At 38.6% G+C, this 20,159-nt stretch overlaps 1 protein-coding gene across 5 annotated transcripts in view; it reads left to right on the forward strand.

Annotated features, from left to right (window-relative positions):
* Positions 1-20,159, forward strand: part of gpatch8 (G patch domain containing 8) — a 202,215-nt gene that overhangs the window by 99,317 nt on the left and 82,739 nt on the right. For all 5 annotated transcript variants that reach the window (XM_043675229.2, XM_087977892.1, XM_087977894.1 and 2 more), the window contains 2 exons: positions 3,074-3,141; positions 7,429-7,515. In XM_043675229.2, coding sequence (XP_043531164.2) covers positions 3,074-3,141; positions 7,429-7,515 — 155 coding nt within the window. The remainder of the gene's footprint in view (positions 1-3,073; positions 3,142-7,428; positions 7,516-20,159) is intronic.

Here is a 20,159-nt window from a genome sequence, read left to right on the forward strand (position 1 = left end):
TTTACTGGGTACTTACACTTGCTAATGCAAATAACGATATAAATACAAAACTTTTCACCCGTGCTACAAATAATTGTTTGAGAAATATTATTTTAATCTATACATCCATTTAGTCTGAGTCCCTTCACAATGCACCAAATACATAATTCTGTATCTGCACGCAGTGTGCAATATGTTATTTTGGTGAATTGGCTTGCACCTAAATACGTAAGGCTGATTAAATTGTGCTTAACAATTGTTTGAAAAGTCCTGCAAACCAAATTATATCAGTTTGCTGTTTAGAAACCATCTTGTATTTTTCTCAAGTTGTTGAGCATCTAAGGTAAGTAGTTTGTTGTGTCGCTGCTCAGCAAACAGCTGCTGATTGTGTACTTCTGACATAGATATGTGGTAGTAAAGTGCTAGGCTGTCCCATTTGCTTTGTTTGGCTGGTTGAGTGGATTAAAGATTTGTATGACTATAAAACATAGTTTGATTAGTATTGTTGAAAGTTTACTTTACTTTGCAAGAAGTTCTTTTCACAGCTTAGACTCCTTAGTGTGACCTAAAATTGGCAAGTATTTCAGTAGTGACAGGAAAATTATCATTACTTTTTTGATAAATTAATTATATTCAATCTGAAATTTGATAACTGCTACATTCTCAATTGCTGGAATAACACTTGGGCATGTTTGGCCTTGAAAGTCTGCCTCATTACATATTACTATATCCAAAATAGCCTAATCTCTGGTTGGTTGGATAGATTCCCTGCAGTGTGGAAGTGGGCCCTTTGGTCCGGCAGGTCCACGCCAATCTTCCAGAGAGTGACCCGCCCGGATCCATTCCCCTACCCTGTATATACCCCTGACTAATGCACCTTTCACTGCACTGTGGGCGGTTTGGCATGACTGGTTGACCTGACCTGCACGCCTTTGGACTGTGGGAGGAAACCCCAGGAGGAGACCCGCGTGGATGTGGGGTGGGGGGGTCAGGCCCGGTTTGTTGGTGCTATGGGGCAGCAGTGCTAGCCACTGAGCCAGCGTGCTGCCCAAACTGTTCTAGGAAACTGAACACATTCTGTGAACTCTTTCTTGTAGTTATTTCTACCAACTTGACATCCCCAAAATACAGCAATATTAAAGTCACCCATGATAAATGTATTGCCTCTTGACTGAGAGCCAGTAGCTCTACCTCTGCCCTAGTCGAATTATTGGCATCATTGTATCAACATTTTATAACAGTCCAGGATTTGCACAATGGTGTCATAAGCCATGATCACAGTGGGTAACCTGGTGTTGGGTGATTTTAAACATTTCCCATTGCAGTCCAATACCAGTATCTCCACATCAGCCTTTATCTTGAGTTACTCGCCTCGTAAGGCACCTGGAACTTAAACACATCCAGGTACAAGAGAATGCGTAGGAGTCACGGCTGCTGTCCTCTTGGAAGTTGTAATGGTGATCATAGATCATCTGAATATTAATCCAAAAAAACTCTTCCTGTTAATGAATTCTGTAATGTTGTGACGTGACCCCCTTAGTGCTGCCACACACATCCTGCAGCAGTGTGCCTTCTAACATTTTTTTAATCTTCTGTGTTGATCTCTGATGTTCTGGAACCAGAAGTCAATGGTGTAATCCACATCAGCACACTGGTCGCTGAGCAGAGAACACAGTGGCTACGCATTAGATGGGTAAATCTAATGGGGTAAATGTCGTGTAATATGGCAGGGGAATGGGTCTGGGTGGGTTGCTCTTCGGAGGGTCGATGTGGACTTGTTGGGCTGAAGGGCCTGTTTCCATACTGTAGGGATTCTAATTCTAATGCAGAGAGAATATGTGTTCAATATTTTCTAAACCCAACTTCTCAAATGTGTATAAAGTGCAGCCTCTAGTGGTGGAAATGGTAGTAGCTAACCACAAATTTAAGCATAGATGTTTTGAATCAACCTGTTCACACAAGTTATCACACTCCTCAGCAGTTTGGACATGAACCATTCTGCCTCAGAGTTAGGGACCTTATCACTATGACATAGGTCCCCTAGGATTTCTGTACATGCTATATAATGTACATACTGTACAGGTTTGGATCAAAGTGTATTTTTGAACTAATTAACCTAGTAAAATATGAGTGTATTTACTTTTAAATGATAGGCAGACAAAATTCTGCTTCATTTCCCAAACTCCTTGAGAAAATTAGGACTTCAAATATGGTTTGCTAAATGTCAGGCAAAAAGACTATCAAATATATTGAATCCAACTTCGAAGATCCACATCAACAAAATTTGAATTTAATCCCTGTGCAGTCTCATGAAAAGAGCAAAACTGGAATCATTCACTGCTAAAAAAAATTATTCTGTTAATACATTTATCTTTGTGGGCTAGCAATCTTATCCATGTGAACTTAAAATTATACCGACTTTCTGTTAAGTTAGCACCTATCTTGGTGATTCAATCGTAACACCCTACCACATCCACCAAAACAGATCTGTTGTAAATTAACAGCTATTCCAGCTTCTCCAGGTTGTATCAAATCTTTGCAAGAATACAGCTTGTGTTTACAGATCTTGCTGCTTCCCATCTTCTTTTTCTCCTCTCTTCTACTGACCCCTCAAAAACAGTGTACACTTAAAAATAATATCAACTAGGGATGTGTTTTGCTGCTTCGAGAAAAGATAAACATAAATCCTTGGCTGAAACATCAACTAAATCTACATTTAAAAAAAAATCAGATGTTTTCCTTTGTTCTTGTTTAACAAGTTAAATCAGGCTGTACCATTTCTACATTTATGAAATATTAACTATCTGATGCATTTGCAACCTCTGTTTTTAGCATGGCACATTATGACATGATAAAGTAGATTCTTCTCCGCAGACATTATACCTGCACATTGTCTAATCTTTGCTAACATTAGGAAGTACTTGCAATGAGTGCTGATTAAACTCTAAGCTGTGAGAATGGCTTCTGTTTGGTTCACTGTAGTGTCTGGCCTTTGCACCTCAAGGCAAGATCTTTACCCACCAGACCCTCTGAGCAAGTACTTATATTTAAATGCCACTGTAATTGCTGCAATTGTCTTGTTTTCCTATTTTAGGGAGGACCGATCCCATTCCTATTATTGTCAAGTATGATGTCATGGGCATGGGCCGTATGGAAATGGAGGTAAGATTGTAAAACTTGAAATAACAGCAAACAATGGCTATTCAACCATTTTAATCCTGTAATGTGTGTTGATATAAATGTCAGAATTCCCATTTTAGTATTTGTATGGAACATATAAACACTTAAATAACATTAGAAACAGGAGTAGGTAATTCAGTTCCTGAAGCCTTCATTAAAAATTTTCTGTTTTTATATCAAACAAAGCAATAAATGCTGGAATCTCCACCTCTGCAAGGAACAGACAAGTTAAAATTCAAGTAGAGGTTTTCTGTCAGAACCCTCCTAAAGAAAGGTTCACATGTGAAATATTGGCATCTGTTTTCTTTCTACAAATGTACAATGACCTGTTAAATGTTTTTATAATCCTTTCCAAAATTTTTTTTTTTGAAAGAACATCTTGATATGAACTTAAGGTCATTAAGGATTAATTAGATTTATAGCTGCCTTTATTAAATTTTGGCACCTTGAGGCAATGGAAATTAATGCTCAAAAGGAAAAGTGCTTAAAGTGAAGGAAATGATAAACAAGTATTTTAAAATGTGGTTAGGAAATTGCTTGCCACCTGTCGTCTAGACTCTGCAACTGAGGGGAAAGCTAATGTTGAAGGAAACTTGAAATTTGACAAATGATTTGACTTTTGTAAGTTATTATCTAATTTCAAGAATTTTGATTCATGTTTCAAAGCTAATATTGTCTATTTGCTAATGCCAGCTATTAATAGTTATTGAAAGAGAGTGATAGACATCATCATAAAATCACAGTGGCTTGATACTGTCTGCCTCTTTTATTTTTAAAAACAGTGAAGTCACATTTGCTTTTTACAATCTGCTGGAACTGCTCCAGAGTCCAGTGAATTTTGAAAAATTACCACAAGTGCATTTGATATTTCTCCTGCCATCTCTTTAAGTACCCTGGGATGCATTCCATCAGGACCAGGATAGGACTTCCCTACCCTTAGCACTATTAGTGTGTGCAACACTACCTCATGTGTGATAATGATTGTTTCTGGGTCCTCACCTACCTTCGTCTCTCTGTCAATTGCTGGCATGTTCTTTGTCTCTTCCACTGTGAAGACCAACAAAAAATACTTCTTAACTGCTTCAGCCAGTTCCACATATTCCATTACAAAATCCCCCTTCTCATCCTCCTAAAGGACCAATGTTTACTTTAGCAAGTCTTGAGAAGATTTGTAGCTCAGATTGAGGTTCTGGATGGAGGTTTGCTTGCTGAGTAAAATAAAAATGTTTAGCCACTCTTTTTCGTTTTATGTTTTTATAACAACCTTTGATATCTTTCTTTATATTCTGAACTAGTTTATTCTCATAATCTAGCATACTTTTATTTATAACACTTTTTATAGTTTTCTGTTGAATTTTAAAACTTTCCCAATCTTCCAGTTTCCCGCTACCTTAGCCACTTTATCAGCTCTCTCTTTCAATTTGATAGCCTCCCTTATTTCCTTACACACCCAGGGAAGATTACCCCTTTTCCTACATTCTGCCCATTTCACTGGTATGTACTTTTGCTGAGCACTGTTTGTCAACTGTCCCACCATAAAGTCTTTGCTTCCAGTCTACTTTAGCTAACTCTTCCCTCATCCTATTGTAGTTTTCTTTGTTTAAGCACAGGACCCTGGTATTGGATTTTATATTTGTACTTTACATCTGTATTCTAAATTCAACCATATTACACATTTATTATTTAAATAAATGGTTGAAAAGACCTATAGTTTATCAAGAGCGTAGGAGACATTTATGTAGAATAACATCCCCCCTTAGTCAATATTAAATTGACTGCTGCAGCTGCTGATACTGATTAATTTTGACAACCTATCAAGAGTTAGAATTTTAATAATGACTCCGTAGTGTGCAACTCCATCTAGTGGTATGACTGCAAACCATCACAGCCCAACAAGTAAAGGTAAACCAGAGACTTGACTTCATTAAAGTCTGATAAGTGAATCCTTGTCGTTGCAGACCAAAAGTCAGCTGTGGCTAGATTTAAATACCTTCATCTCCTCCTCCACTCACCTATTGTACTCTATGCTACTTTCTCCCCACCCCCACCCTCCTCTAGCTTATCTCTCCACGCTTCAGGCTCTCTGCCTTTATTCCTGATGAAGGGCTTTTGCCCGAAACGTCGATTTTGCTGCTCGTCGGATGCTGCCTGAATTGCTGTGCTCTTCCAGCACAACTGATCCAGAATCTGGTTTCCAGCATCTGCAGTCATTGTTTTTACCTCGTTAAATACTAAACTTGTCAAGTGATAACAAAAAGATACCCTGTAAAATTAACTTTTATTAGGAAGTGAAAATATTTTTTCAATTTTTAAAATTTAGTCATGGGATGTGGCATCACTGGCGAGGAGAGGCTTTGTTGCCCATTCCCTAATTGCCCAGAAGGCAGTTAAGATTGAACCAAGTTGCTGTGGGTCTGGAGTCAAACGTGGACCAGACCAGGTAAGGAAAGCAATTTCCTTCTAGATTGTAGATTAGATTATATTACAGTGTGGAAACAGGCCCTTCGGCCCAACAAGTCCACACCGACCCGCCGAAGCGAAACCCACCCATACCCCTACATTTACCCCTTACCTAACACTACGGGCAATTTAGTATGGTCAATTCACCTGGCCCTGCACATCTTTGGACTGTGGGAGGAAACCGGAGCACCCGGAGGAAACCCACGCAGACACGGGGAGAACGTGCAAACTCCACACAGTCAGTCGCCTGAGGCGGGAATTGAACCCGGTTCTCTGGCGCTGTGAGGCAGCAGTGCTAACCACTATGCCACCGTGCCGTCTCTGAAGGACATCAGTCAACCACGTCGTTTTTTTTGACGATTGGCAGTGCTTTCATAGTCATCATTAGAATCTTAATTTCAGATGTTTATTGAATTCAGATTGCATTATCTGCTATGGTGAGATTAAACCGAGGTGCCAGACATTACCTAGGTTTCTGGATTAATAGTCTAGCAACAATACTATGAGGTACCAATTACCGTATAATTTAGGCACAGTGAAAGCATTGGTACTTTTCCTGAATTGACATGATTCTTTTACACTGGCTATTTAATTGATCAGTTATGGAAATTAAAATGTCTTGTAAAATTGATTTTAGATTTCTATGTGGTCTTATTTTATCTAACACGATGCACGTAGTGGATGATAAATACTGATATCATCATGAAAATTTAAGGTGTATTTTTTAAAGAATATTATTTTAAGAAAAGGAAGAAAAGTTAGTCACAGTGTTCCTGTTCTGCAAAACACAATGCCTAGTTCCTTCTGCCTTGAAACCATCTCTTTTCCCTGTATTTCAGAATGCATTTTAAAACTCCCATATTTCAGTTTTGCTTTTAGTCTGCATCCTGCCCATAATTTTTGCCATTCTCTTCCTTCCTCTGTGATGCCTAATGTATCTGCCTTGTAAAGCATCCTTCACAATTCTCTTTGAAATGTGAATTGCATTTTCATGCTGTCTTCACCCGTACTATGTCAGGTATATTAAGATTCACAAGCAACTCAATACAAATTCAGCTCATAAATTCAATCCTCTGAAATTGTTAATTATTCAAATTTCATCCTTGTCAGTTATCTTGAACTTGTATATAGTATGAGCTATTGAAATATTTGAACACGTTCTTGACAGATTGATATGGGAAACCTTAGACAAAAATAACCTTTTCAAGATTAGGGAGTTAGTGTTGAACAAGTAAGTGATTTAAGTCAAGTTTCAGGATTGCCTATCTTCTGTGACTGTTTTTAACATCCTTGATTCTAGGCAAGATCATGAATTGAATGCTTCTGGAAGAAGCATGTAATGTCCAAAGCTGATTTTGTGTATTTCCCAATTTGTATTACACTACCATCCATCTCAGGAATGTGTAGTAGAGAAGTATCAATATTTGCTCTCCAAATTTAGTCGTTGCACATCTGACAGGAAATGCATTCAGAGTGAAATAGAGATGTGTAAAGAATACAAAAGATTAGTTAGATGTTCATATACTCAATGGACTTTGAAACTAGTTGGTTTGTTTCAAACCCTAACTAAATTTACATGTGAAAATGTATCAGCCTTTTTCATGTGAAGGAAAAGCTAATTTAAATTGCAGTAAGGAATGCTTTACAACATTTGGATAAGGTCAGATTATCTCTGAATTCTGTTTCACTCCATTTTTATTGTATGAATGGAGGGTTTCATTTTATTTTTGAGTATTGACTTTATTAGAATGTAAACATATGTTACAATGAAGCAAGGACTACAACCAATGCATTTTTCCCTTGTCATAGCTTGATTATGCAGATGATGCAACAGAACGGCGTCGTGTTATGGAAGTAGAGAAGCAGGACACGGAAGAACTCCGGCAAAAATATAAGGTAATAAGCAGACATTTTCAGATTATCTGCACTGCTGAAGTTCCCGTGTCTCCTTAGTCTATTCTCAATTTCATAAATTTAAAATGAGTTAGTAATGTGTATATGGTAGAAAAAAGGACAAATTGGAAAAGACAATAAATATATTGTCCTTTCAGTTGCTTTCCAATTGTCTTCTATCCTTTCAGGATATGTGTTGTTTTTATCAGTTCTGTTCGGTTTTTGAAATAAAATAGTTTTTGATTTTATTGATATTTGAAATGCCGAAGTTAATTTCTCAGTACTACACTCCTGGAAAATGGCTCTATAATTACCTAATATTCCTGTTTTTTGGATTGTTTGGATCTGCAATGTAAGACGTTTGAAGTTTCCTTTTATTCTAAAAGTGAGTTTAGAAATTATGTTTTGATTTTCTGATTTGAGCCATTGGAGAAAAATAGTTTCTTAAACTAAAGTTAGAAGTCACATGACACTGGGTTATAATCCAACAGGTTTATTTAAAATCACAAGCTCTCAGAGCACTGCTCCTTCCATCAAGTGAAATGGAGAGAAGCGTACAGACACAGAATGTATAGGAGGAGAGCTGTTTCTTAAAATAGGCCTCCAGAGCTTTCAGCCTCTCGGGTTCTTGATATTATTTGGCTAAACATAAAAATAGTGAAATCATCTTGTTTTCAATGTTGGAATGTGGGGTTTGTTGGCAAGAAAAATTCTTACTCCTTAGTTGCTCTTGAGAAATTGTGAGTCAGCAATGTTTCTGACTACCATCAGTCTTTATGTTTAAGGGTCTACCACAGTGCTGTTAAATAAGGAGCTGCAGAGTTTTGGCCCAACGATTTATTTTTAATTCATTCAGAATATGTGAGGTCTAACCAGCACTCATTGCCCTTGAGAAATTGGTAATGATAGCTAATATAAGTTCAAGTTGTGATTTGATGAGGAACTTAGAAATGATAGTATTCTCATGCACTGCTACCCTGGGTAATAAATGCTGCAGCTTTAGGAGTTAGTTTTGGATCTGAAAATGATGACTATTCATTTGATTTCTCTACCCCTCTGGAGTTTGGAGAAATGAATTGGCTGTGCTATTAGTTTTCAACTGTTATTTATTCTTTCAAGGGAAATGGGTAGCACTGGCTACATCTGCATTTATTGATGGTGGTGAGTACTGTCTTGGAACTGCTGCTATCCATGTGGTATAGATACATCCACAACACTTTAAGGAGTGAATTCTAGAATTTTGACACAGGAAAGGAATGGCAAAATCCAAGTTAGGATGGTGAGTGTCTTGGCAGGGAACTTGCAGGTCAGAAGTGGGGATATTTGCTGATAATTGCACAATGTTCAGCACCATTCACAATTCCTCAGATATTGAAGCAGTCTGTGTTCAAATGCAACAAGATGTGGATGATATCTAGGCCTGGCTATGGCCATAATATTAATACAGTGGCTACAAGTGCAGGTCAGAGGCTAGGAATAGTGTGGTGAGTAACTCCCCACCTGAATCCCGAAAGCCTGTCCACCATTTAAAAGGCACAGGTCAGGAATATGATAGAGTACTTCCCACTTGCCTGGATTAGTGAAGTTCCAACAAGACTCAAGAAATTTGTCACCAATCAAGATAAATTCGCATCACATCCAGAAGCATACATTCCCACCACCACTGACACTCAGTAACAGCAGTGTCTACTAGCTACAAAAAGCACTGCAGAAATTCACCAAAGATCCTCAGATAGCACCTTTCAAACCCATGATCACTTCTGTCCAAAGGACAAAGGCAGCAATTACATGGGAACACCTCCACCTTCACCTTCCCCTCCTTGCTACTCACTCTCCTGATTTGGAAATATATCACTGTCCCTTCACTGCTAAGTCAAAATCATGGAATTTCTTTCCTAATGGCATTGAGTTAATCCACAGCACGTGGACTGCAGCAGTTCAAAAAGGCAGCTCGTCACCACCTTCTGAAGGGTAACTAGGCACAGGCAATAAATGCTGGCCAGTCAGCGATGCCCACATGTTGCAACTGAATTAACAAAAAAAAAAGTGGTGATGTTCCGTGCATCTGTTGCATATGTTGTTACAGTAGATTGTATACTGAAGAATCTCTGGTGGGTGACAGGGAAGGAACGTGTTGCAGATTTGAAAAAGCAAAACTCAGGAGGCTATTTGAATTCAGTGTGGAGTTCATATAGGCCCCATTTTCACTGTAGCTTGGGCCCTATCCAGCAGTGTGGGCGGTTACAAGCTTTCAGAGGGATTGTAAATGTTCTTGTAGATGGATAGCTTTGTGGAACTATCATGTTATTTAAATGTATACATTAAAAACAAAACTACCCATGCATGAGAGAGTTGAAAATAAAGCCTCTTCTAGGAGTTTCAAATGCCATCTATAGCGATTGTAATGAGGTCAGCTAGGTAGACTTCAGAGAATGAGTTCCCTAACTGGACCAGATTAACAGCCCCAATCAGAGAGCCCCGAATGAGAGACACCAACAAGAGTGTCAGATATCTTGTTCATTCTGAGAAAGCTGAACAGTGTCAAGGACTTTCCACTTGTAAACAAAGGGTGACTTGGTGACAGGATATCAGCCTTTGGAATTATTTCACGATCATTACAGCATTATTAACATTTGTCTACTTCGCATAATATGACAATATCACACTTGGAGGCTATAGATTCTCAGTTGGATTGACAGCTCAGATATTTAGAAGGAATCAGTATGTGGGGTTATGAACATAGATTTTTTTGTGAAGCATTTCACACTTGCAGGATTTGTATGTTTGAAATTATTTGTTAAAATGGAGGGTTTAATGAATATTTAGATCATTATTTAATCTAAATGTGGCTCCTGAGGTCTGTCCATTGGGTAGGCTGGATGAGTTGGTATTGAGCATGTACGGGCAAAGAGTGTGGGAATGGCCACGAATAGGCTTAAAGTTGGCATGAAAGCGCTATGGATCAATGGTGAATATGTGATGATGGATTTTGAGGAGTGTGAACTAAAGCATCTATACTTAACAAAAAAAGGATGAAGTCCCAGAGAACTGAGTTAGATCTTTTAAATAGTCTACCTCAGCACTCAACGTCTTTTGTGGCCACCTCTGATCCACATCCCCCCTTACTTCCCTCCAAGGCCCCAAGGGACACTTCCATATCCGCCACAAATTCACCTGCACCTCCACACACATCATCTATTGCATCCGCTGCACCCGATGTGGCCTCCTCTATATTGGGGAGACAGGCCGCCTACTTGCGGAACGTTTCAGAGAACACCTCTGGGACACCCGGACCAACCAACCCAACCACCCCGTAGCCCAACACTTTAACTCCCCCTCCCACTCCACCAAGGACATGCAGGTCCTTGGACTCCTCCATCGCCAGACCATGGCAACACGACGGTTGGAGGAAGAGCGCCTCATCTTCTGCCTGGGAACTCTCCAACCACAAGGGATGAACTCAGATTTCTCCAGTTTCCTCATTTCCCCTCCCCCCACTTTGTCTCAGTCAAATCCCTCGAACTGAGCACCGCCTTCCTAACCTGCAATCATCTTCCTGACCTCTCCGCCCCCACCCCATTCCGGCCTATCACACTCACCTTGACCTCCCTCCACCTATCGCATTTCCAAAACCCCTCCCCCAAGTCCCTCCTCCCTACCTTTTATCTTAGCCAGCTGAACACACTTTCCTCATTCCTGAAGAAGGGCTTATGCCCGAAACGTCGATTCTCCTGTTCCTTGGATGCTGCCTGACTTGCTGCACTTTTCCAGCAACACATTTTCAGCCCACATCTAGAGTAGGCAGGCATGGCTACTGCTCCATGGAGTGGGTGTGGGGGTGAGTGAAGATGGGAAGATGGGTGATGGCCTAGTGATATCACTGGACTGTTAATTGAGAGACTCCAGTAATGTTCTGGGGATTTGGGTTTGAAACCCACCATGCCAGGTGGTGGAACTTAAATTCCGTAAAGGTATGGAATTAAAACGCTGATGATAATGAATCCATTGTCACTTCTCAAAAACCCATCTGGCTTTTAAATGTCCTTTAGGGAAAGAAACTGCTATTTTTATCTGATTTGACTTGCATGTGACCTCAGACCCACAGCAATGTGGTTGACTCTTAACTGCCTTCTGCGCAGTTGGAGATGGGCAATAACAACTGGCCCAGCCAGTGATGTCCACAACCTGTGAATGAAGTTTTAAAAGCTTAAATAATGCAATTTGGGGCACGTTTTCCTCATATTGGTGTGCAAAATTCTCTGCCCCGTCAATGGCTGTTTTACAGGCTAAAGGAATTTTGGTATTAGCATTTTTTGATACACATTAATAGACCTTGATTTGGATAAACAGGATATAGTTTTGAAGATTGCAGATGATGCAAAACCTTTCTGTAATAAGCCATAAGGAAGTTAATAACAAACCTCAGATGCATAAAACTGTTGAAATGGACAGACACATGGCATTTGAAATGTAATGCTGATGAGGTGAGAGTGAAGTGATACATTTTGCTTGGATGAATAAGAGTTTTGAGAAGATTTGTAGCTCAGGCTGAGGTTCTAGATGAACAGGCAGAAAACTAACCACCAGGATACATGAACATCAACTAGCCACAAAACAACATGACCCACTCTCACTAGTATCCTTACATACGGATGAGGAAGGACACCACTTCGACTGGGACAACACATCCATCCAAACAAAGACACACACAAGAATCCCTAGAAGCATGGCATTCCAACCGGAACTCTATCAACAAACAGGTTGACTTGGATCCCATTTACCACCCCCTGAGGAAAAAAAAGGAAATGACATCACCATAGGAAATGTCACAACAGAAAATGACATCACCAACCCAAGTAAACGCAAACATATAAATCGAAAACTGGCCAAACCATCGGTGCTTCATTTGGAGGTTCACTGATGATACCTAGTATGGTGACGAAATTTCGGAAAACGAACCTTCCAGCTCAGCAAGCAAACCTGCATCCGGAATGAATAAGAGGTGATGTAACTAGTATAATTTTAATGGGTGCCTAAGAACAGAGATTCTCAGGGCATATGCACCCAAATTGTTAAAGGAGTCAGAACCAGTTGACCAGGCTGTTTCAAATAAAACATGAAATACTTAAGTCTATTTAGTGAGGCATAAAATATAGGAACAAGGATGTTATACATGATAAAGCATTTATTAGGCCTCAGTTGAAGCACTGTGCTCACTTTTGGGCTCCATACTTTGAGAAAGATGTCAAGACCTTGCAGATGAGATTTCTATTTTTTTATTCCTTCATGGGACATGAGCATTGCTGACAAGGTCTAACCAATGTCCTGTACAACTGCAACATGACCTCCTAACCCCTTTACTCAATGCACTAACCAATAAAGGCGAGCATACCAATGTTATCTTCCCTATCCTATCTACCTGTGACTCTCCTTTCAAGGAGCTATGAACCTGCAGTTCAAGGTCTGTATGTACTTTGCAGGTTTGACTGTACAAGGATGGTACTACAAATCAAGACAATTAGTTTTTTAAAAAAGCATTCCTCTGGTGGGAACATATCCAATCCATTCATCATTGTGGCTAATTGATGTTTACAAAGTACTGCTTCCTTTGTGTTGAACTATACGACTGAATTCTTGATACAGGTCCGTATTCACAAGGAGCAAATGAAACACTACCAACCCAGTCTCAGGTTGCAGCACAGATGACCTTAGACATATTTTGCACGCCAGTACAGTAGAAGAGATTTTGAGAGAATGATAGCTGTAATAATACATGATTATTACTTCATGTTGCTCTATAACATATTTACGTATGTCTCCCAACAAAAGTGTGAAGGTTTAGTCATAGAGATATACAGCATGGAAACAGACCCTTCGGTCCTACTTGTCCCTGCCGATCAGGTATCCCAACCCAACCTAGTCCCATCTGCCAGCACCCAGCCCATATCCCTCCAAACCCTTCTTGTTCATATACCCATTCAGATACCCTTTAAATGTTGCAATTGTACGAGCCTCTACCATTTCCTCTGGCAGCTCATTCCATACACATACCACCCTCTGCGTAAAAACGTTGCCCCTTAGGTCTCTTTTATATCTTTCCCCGCTCACACTAAAAACTATACCCTTTAGTTCTGGATTCCCCAACCCCAGGGAAGAGACTTTGTTTATTTATCCAATCAGTGCCTGTCACAATTTTATAAAACTCTATAAGGTCACCCCTCAACCTCTGATGCTCCAGGGAAAACAGCTCCAGTTTATTCAACCTCTCCCTATAGGTCAAATTCTCCAATCCTGGCAACATCCTTGTAAATCTTTTTTGAACCCTTTCAAGTTTCATAACCTTTCAATAGGAAGGAGACCAGAATTGCATGCTAATATTCCAAAAGTGACCAAACCAATGTCCTGTACAGCCGCAACATGACCTCCCAACTCCTGTACTCAATACTCTGACCAATAAAGGAAAGCATACCAAACGCTGCCTTCTTCACTATCCTATCTACCTGCGACTCCACTTTCAAGGAGTTATGAACCTGCACTCCAAGGTCTTTTTGTTCAGCAACACACTTGGCTTGATTGTTAACCAGCTGCTTGTTTAATTTAGCAGAGGAAATTTGTGCTAGGGAAACCTATGCATTGATCAACAGGCAAGCGATATGTGAAAATCAAATATTCTGCTAAAATTATGTTCAACTAAGAGGGCAGATATTTTACCACCGTTCTTAACTAATGTATTTATAATGTGCTGTTCAATGAAATTAATGTGTCCTAGTTTTGAGGGTACTTCATTATGATTGTGTATATTCTCTCAATTCAGATATTATGAATATTAAAACAGAAATTTCATAATTGTTCTACTCTGATTTTGCAATAATCAAGACCAGCTTTCATTTTTGCAGGCCACACTGATTTTTTCTTTATTCTGCCAATTGACTAAATATTAGAGCTGGCTTAACACACAAGTAAATTGAAAACTTGATTTCTCACAACTCTTACTTTCCTTTTACGTTGCGAGACACCAAAAATATTTCTTTAAAAGTCACAAATCATCATTTATGGATGGCATAAAGCGTGAAGTCCTCACTTAACCTGTGTCTCAGCCTGTGTAAGAATAGGCTGACTTTTTGTGTAAGTTATTTGTTAGCCTTGTGGGACAGTGCAAAGCAGTTTAATTTTAAGATGGTTAAATAAATATGATCTACCAGTTTGTGAACTGTTTGATATTCCACAACCAGAAATCTAATTTTGTTTTGCTGTGTAATTTGTGCAGTCATAGTAGGTTGCATTTTACACTGTCAGTGCTGGTTGACCTTCCAGGAAGTTAAAGTGTCTGTCTTATGCAGAAATGTGATGTGATGAAAGGACATTTGTAAATGTGTATATTATTGTGCTGTGTTAAATTTTGATTGGAACTGTATGAATAATTCGCAGAGAGCTTCAGATCATTTGTCTCAGGCAGTGTTGCACTTAAATGTTACAAATAGTGTAAGTAAAAATGACAATCACCCAAAATATCACCCAGTTTTTGAAGCTCCTTTATTCTGAAATGTTAATTGTAGATGAGATGCCAGTGAATTATTTTGCATTTTGATTTAAAAGCTTTAATGTTAAGGAATACTGAAACTACTGGTAAATGGGAAGTCTTTTCAAATGTCATATATATTGTTCCTTCACAATTTATTTTTTGTGAAAACTGCAGAATTATCAGAGTACAGGCATGTTAATGCATTACTTACATGAAATAATTTGTAAATATTAGTATGCAGTTTCCTTATGGAAAAAGATGGAAGTTAGAAAATTGTTCCTGTTTGGATTTTCAAAATAAACAGATGAGAAATAATGTAGATACATCTTGGAGCTCCAGCTGCACCTAGTTTTCAGTTTTAGGTAGGACTTTTTTAATATAGATTTGAGGTGTGTGAATTTTAATTTGATTGAGGACTGTCAATAGTAAGGAGCAGCTCGACCCTGGAAGCCAATTGCAACGTTAAACCATTTCCAGGCAAGTATAAGTAATTATGTACATTCCATAATGCTATTCTTACACCAAACTCAAATACATAATGGTAAGTTTTTCTATTTCTTTGCAAATTTTAAGATTTTAGATTACTGTTAAAATCCAGCAGTTAGGTCAGCATAGGCCTGGATACTTGGTTGGGCCTACTGTATTGGTTTCAGATTAAACCTTTATAACCCTCAGAGAGGTGAGAAGTGGGGATGACTTTTATACAATGGTTTGGCTAGAGGAAAACTTGGCCACAGTTTCAAATGGCAGTGTACTGAACCTCTGAGAAACCAATCAAACAAAAAAAATGTTATTGAAAATATAATTTGGATCAGGGTAGTGAACCAAGGAGCCTTTTCTCCTATTTTTGAATTTTTTAAATGTTCCTAAGAGATTGCTGTTGCAGTACAACTTCCTGTAACACAACACTGAAGATCAATGTACAATTGTTGTAGTGGCAGGTCTCCATAGACTAATGGTTTGAAACCCAGACTGGAGGTGGCAGTTCCAGCAGTATTGAATAAAGGTGGAGGAGGTGATGCTCGGAAGCATTTCATGACCGATGATGGTAAAATGATGGTTGTAAAGGCGATCGAAATTAGCTAATTACCTGAAGAGATTAAAAGTGCAAGTTACTATCTCATATTATCACCAAAACTGTCCTTAAGCATATGCATAAGATTCATTTGATATTGTATGAATTTTGAATATATTTTGGAGTATTATCAGTAAGTTATAGATAAGAGCACCAGTGTAACTAGTGTGAAGTCAGGACTAGTGCTAAATGTACATGCATCTGATGTTCCTGTAAAATTTGCCAATGGCAGATCTAATGTATAGCTAGAAACATGAAAATGTACCTCGTAATTGAATCAAAGCCAACTTCAAAATTCATTACAGCAACTAATCAAAAATTAAAATTGTGAAGGTTGATTTAATTAGTTTATGGGTGCATTTAGTTTAATCACTACATCTCTACTAGCCTTGACATTGGTTAGTACAATATAAATTTTGATCAGGTGATTCCCCATTTGTTTAACTTCAATAACGTCATGTTTTCACAATTAAGAATTCTGCCTTATCTCATTCTCATGACTAATTAAAATAATTTGCAAAGAATCTGTTCCATTGTAGTGAAGTAGAAATTAGTGCTACTATGGTATTAGTGCAGTATAAATGCAATTTCAGGCATGTCGAGACTAATAACCAGGTAACAAACCTTGTCTGTGACCCCTTCTGTATAGCGAATAAATCTCTAAATGTTTACTCACATACATGTATTTTCAAAGCCAAAAAATATAGTTCTGATCTATTATCGTTCTCAGCAAAGTGAACAAAATTATGTTGTGCTGCTGAGAAATATTGTACAATTAGAAAATGATGCAGTGCACAAGGAGGCCATTCAGCTCCTTGTTTCTATGGTAAAGTTCTTTCCCTCTCCACAAAGCCCTGCTAAGCTTTCTTCTTCAGTTATTTATCTAAGTTGTTTTTCAATGTTTTTAGTGATTATTATTTATTTGTGTTTTGCAGCTGGTTCAGGCCAGGTTACACTTGTTCTCAGTGTGAACAAATAATCTGGGTCTTCTGGTAGTTGCTATTGATTTATGTCTTCTGTTTAATGACCCTTCTGCTACTGAAAACCGTTTCCCCTTATTTACCCTAACAAAATTGTTCATGATTTTGAAGACCTCAATAAATAGTCATAACTTTCTCTGCTGTAAGGAGGATAGCCCAACATTTTTAGTCTTAACTAATAAGCCACAACTATGATACTGTTGTAGCATTTTTCATTCTGCACCTTCATAAGGAAGTGATGTTTCCCCCCACCCAACAACCAGCTGAGATCTTACTAGTGATTTGTAAAAAGTTAGAATAATTTCCTTGCTTTTGTATTCTCTGCCCCTGTTCTTAAAGCAATATATCCTTATATTTTTCTGGCAGTCGCCTCAATTTGTTTTGCCCACTTCACAAATGTGTGGACAAACACAACCCAAACTCTTTATTTCTGCACCCTTTTTATGTAGGCATTCTCTTCATTCATCCTTCCTAAATGCAATACATTACATGTCTCTGCATTAGGTTTCACCTGTATATTTCTGCTTGTTTCAACAGTCTGGTGCTCCTGGTGTTGCTTTATATTGTAATGAACCCAGCTGATGGTACTACTGGAAAAGTCAGATTCAAGAGTGAAGTCTAGCCTGATAGCGCATATGTTTATTTATTTTGTTAATTAGTGTGGTAATTATTCAGAATCATTCATATGAGGCTACAGGTTTTCTTTAACAACAGAACAAATGAAAAAACAACAAATCAATCTAAATATCATAGAGAATTAGAATGTCTTCATTAACACAGCAAAAAAAAAACTGTTTCTTGATACTATCCATTAGAGGCTTCAGTCCGGAAAGATTTTAGCCTTAATTGACCCTTTAGGGTTTTACTTAACCGACTATTGACAGTTTATTTGCAAACAATTTAATAAGTCCTTTCAAAATCTGCATGAACTTTTCACCAATCTGAGAACCTAAACTTTCTTTGTTCTAATAGTATGCAGATTTGTAACCAAACTCTCTCGATTTGGAAGTTTTACAGACTTGATCCTTCTGAGGTGACTGGTTCCTTGAATTGCCCTAAACCCCTTTAAAGGAGAGAAGCTGCACTTGTTTTTGAAGTTAAACTTAATGTCTTCTGAGCTGAATTTTAAAAAAAGGCTCAATTCTAGATTCTTCTGAATTAAAACACAGCTAATCACCTTATGTTTAAACTACCTGTCATACACTCAACAGTATAATCGTCTTTATAATAACACTGTCGGGATCTGCAGTCACCTGCTTTCTGACAAAATGTTTGTTTTAAAACACTGTTTTGGAAGTAAACTCTTACTTTTTTTAAAAGAAAATCTTCACAAAAGTAACCAATAGACACTTGTCTTTCTTTTGAAATCCAAGTTCCAAAAATGGTAGTGACGGCACATGGAGCTAGGTCAGATTGGGATGTCTGATTGTCGCGGGCAAGTTGGACTGAAGGGCCTGTTTCCATGCTGTGTGACAGTGTCCAAATTATGCAGCTTTCAACACACTGTCCTCCTCTGTGGAATTTTGTATCATCTGCATGTTTTGAAATAATGCTACGTATCCAACTCGTCCAATAATGTAACAAAAAGAGCAGCAAAATGACTGTGCAACAATATACTCGTCAGGAAAGAACCGTTTTTCACTTTGTCTTGTGCATTTTGTATCCACAGTTCCACTATCCCTTTAATTCCATTGTACCGACATTATTATTTTGAAATAAATCCAGCTGTAACGTACAGCGTTCAGAATGAAAATGTTGAAAACATGTTTCAAAACAGTGTTTTCCCTTTTGTATATTCCTGAAATTCAGGTACAGTTCAAAGTGATGCATATTAAAAGATGCAAGGAAAATAGAAATATGGGGAGGCTGGGAATGTTTATGGGTATTTGCATGTGGGGGTACAGAATGTAAAGAAAGTAGTTAGCCCATCTCTTCCTTGTCCATCCCCTACATTGTCCCCAAATGCAGTGAGTGGGTAAGGCATCAGCTAACCTTCTGCTCATTGTCAGCTAAGGGCTCAATAGGTCTATCAGTGGCAGATTAATAGCTGTTTCCAGTCCAATGCCATAAAATGAGCTGCTGGGGAAGGAAGAATGATGGTGAGCATGCTACTTCACCATGTCTGGGGAAAGGGAATGCTTCATTTTTGAGGTGGGGTTATGTGCCTTGCAATGACTGGGGGCATATCTCTCCAAGATGTCTACCCCTCCTCCTCAATGACTGACAAAATGCAACCCCACATAACTCTTTTGCCCATCAAGGGTCCTGATTTCTCCCTGACGAAGAGTTCAAGTATATCTCTTAAGTCTAATTGCAGTGATCTTAATGGGATTGTTTGGCAGCAGCAAAACTGATTAGATTAGATTAGGTTCCCTGCTGAGCTTCTAGGCTACTGGGACTATTCGGAGAAGGTGAGGACTGCAAATGCTGGAGATCAGAATTGAATGTGTGGTTCTGGAAAAGCGCAGCAGGTCAGGCAGCATCCAAGGAGCAGGAGAAGGGCTTATGCCCAAAACGTCGATTCACCTGCTCCTCAGATGCTGTCTAACTTGCTGTGCTTTTCCAGCACCACTCGATTGCTGGGACTATTCACCTGTTTCTGATCAGATTAACCAATAGAACTGTTTTTCCCCTGAGAGGCAGAAGCCCAACAATGACATTATCAAGGCTGTGCTCAACACATTTTTGCTGTGGGGCAGCCTTTTTTTAAATACAGTTGGTTAGCTCACAACTGACTTTTCTACAAGCAGGAAAGCTAAGCCAAATGCAACCCTTTCCCATTTAAAATTCAGCACACAACTTAATTGGTCTATGTTTTGTGTTTTAACTATGTTTCATTGACATAGTCGTATACTAGTACCGTCCTGATTTCTCATTTTGCTCACCCACTTCCTGCTGTGAATGGTCTTGAGTTGTTTGCACAGTAGAGGAACAATCAATACTATCTTCACACGAGCTTGTCTTTTTTTTAAAAAAAAAAGAAAATTCCATTAGGTGGTGCTGTGTACACTATGCTCCTTTAAGTGAACAATTCTCTTTGCTGAAATCCATTGGTCTTTGTTATCGATAA

The sequence above is a fragment of the Chiloscyllium plagiosum genome, unplaced genomic scaffold (genome assembly GCF_037043375.1).
Source record: "Chiloscyllium plagiosum isolate Xiang-an unplaced genomic scaffold, Cpla_swu_hap1 HiC_scaffold_32, whole genome shotgun sequence".
NCBI lineage: Eukaryota > Metazoa > Chordata > Chondrichthyes > Orectolobiformes > Hemiscylliidae > Chiloscyllium > Chiloscyllium plagiosum.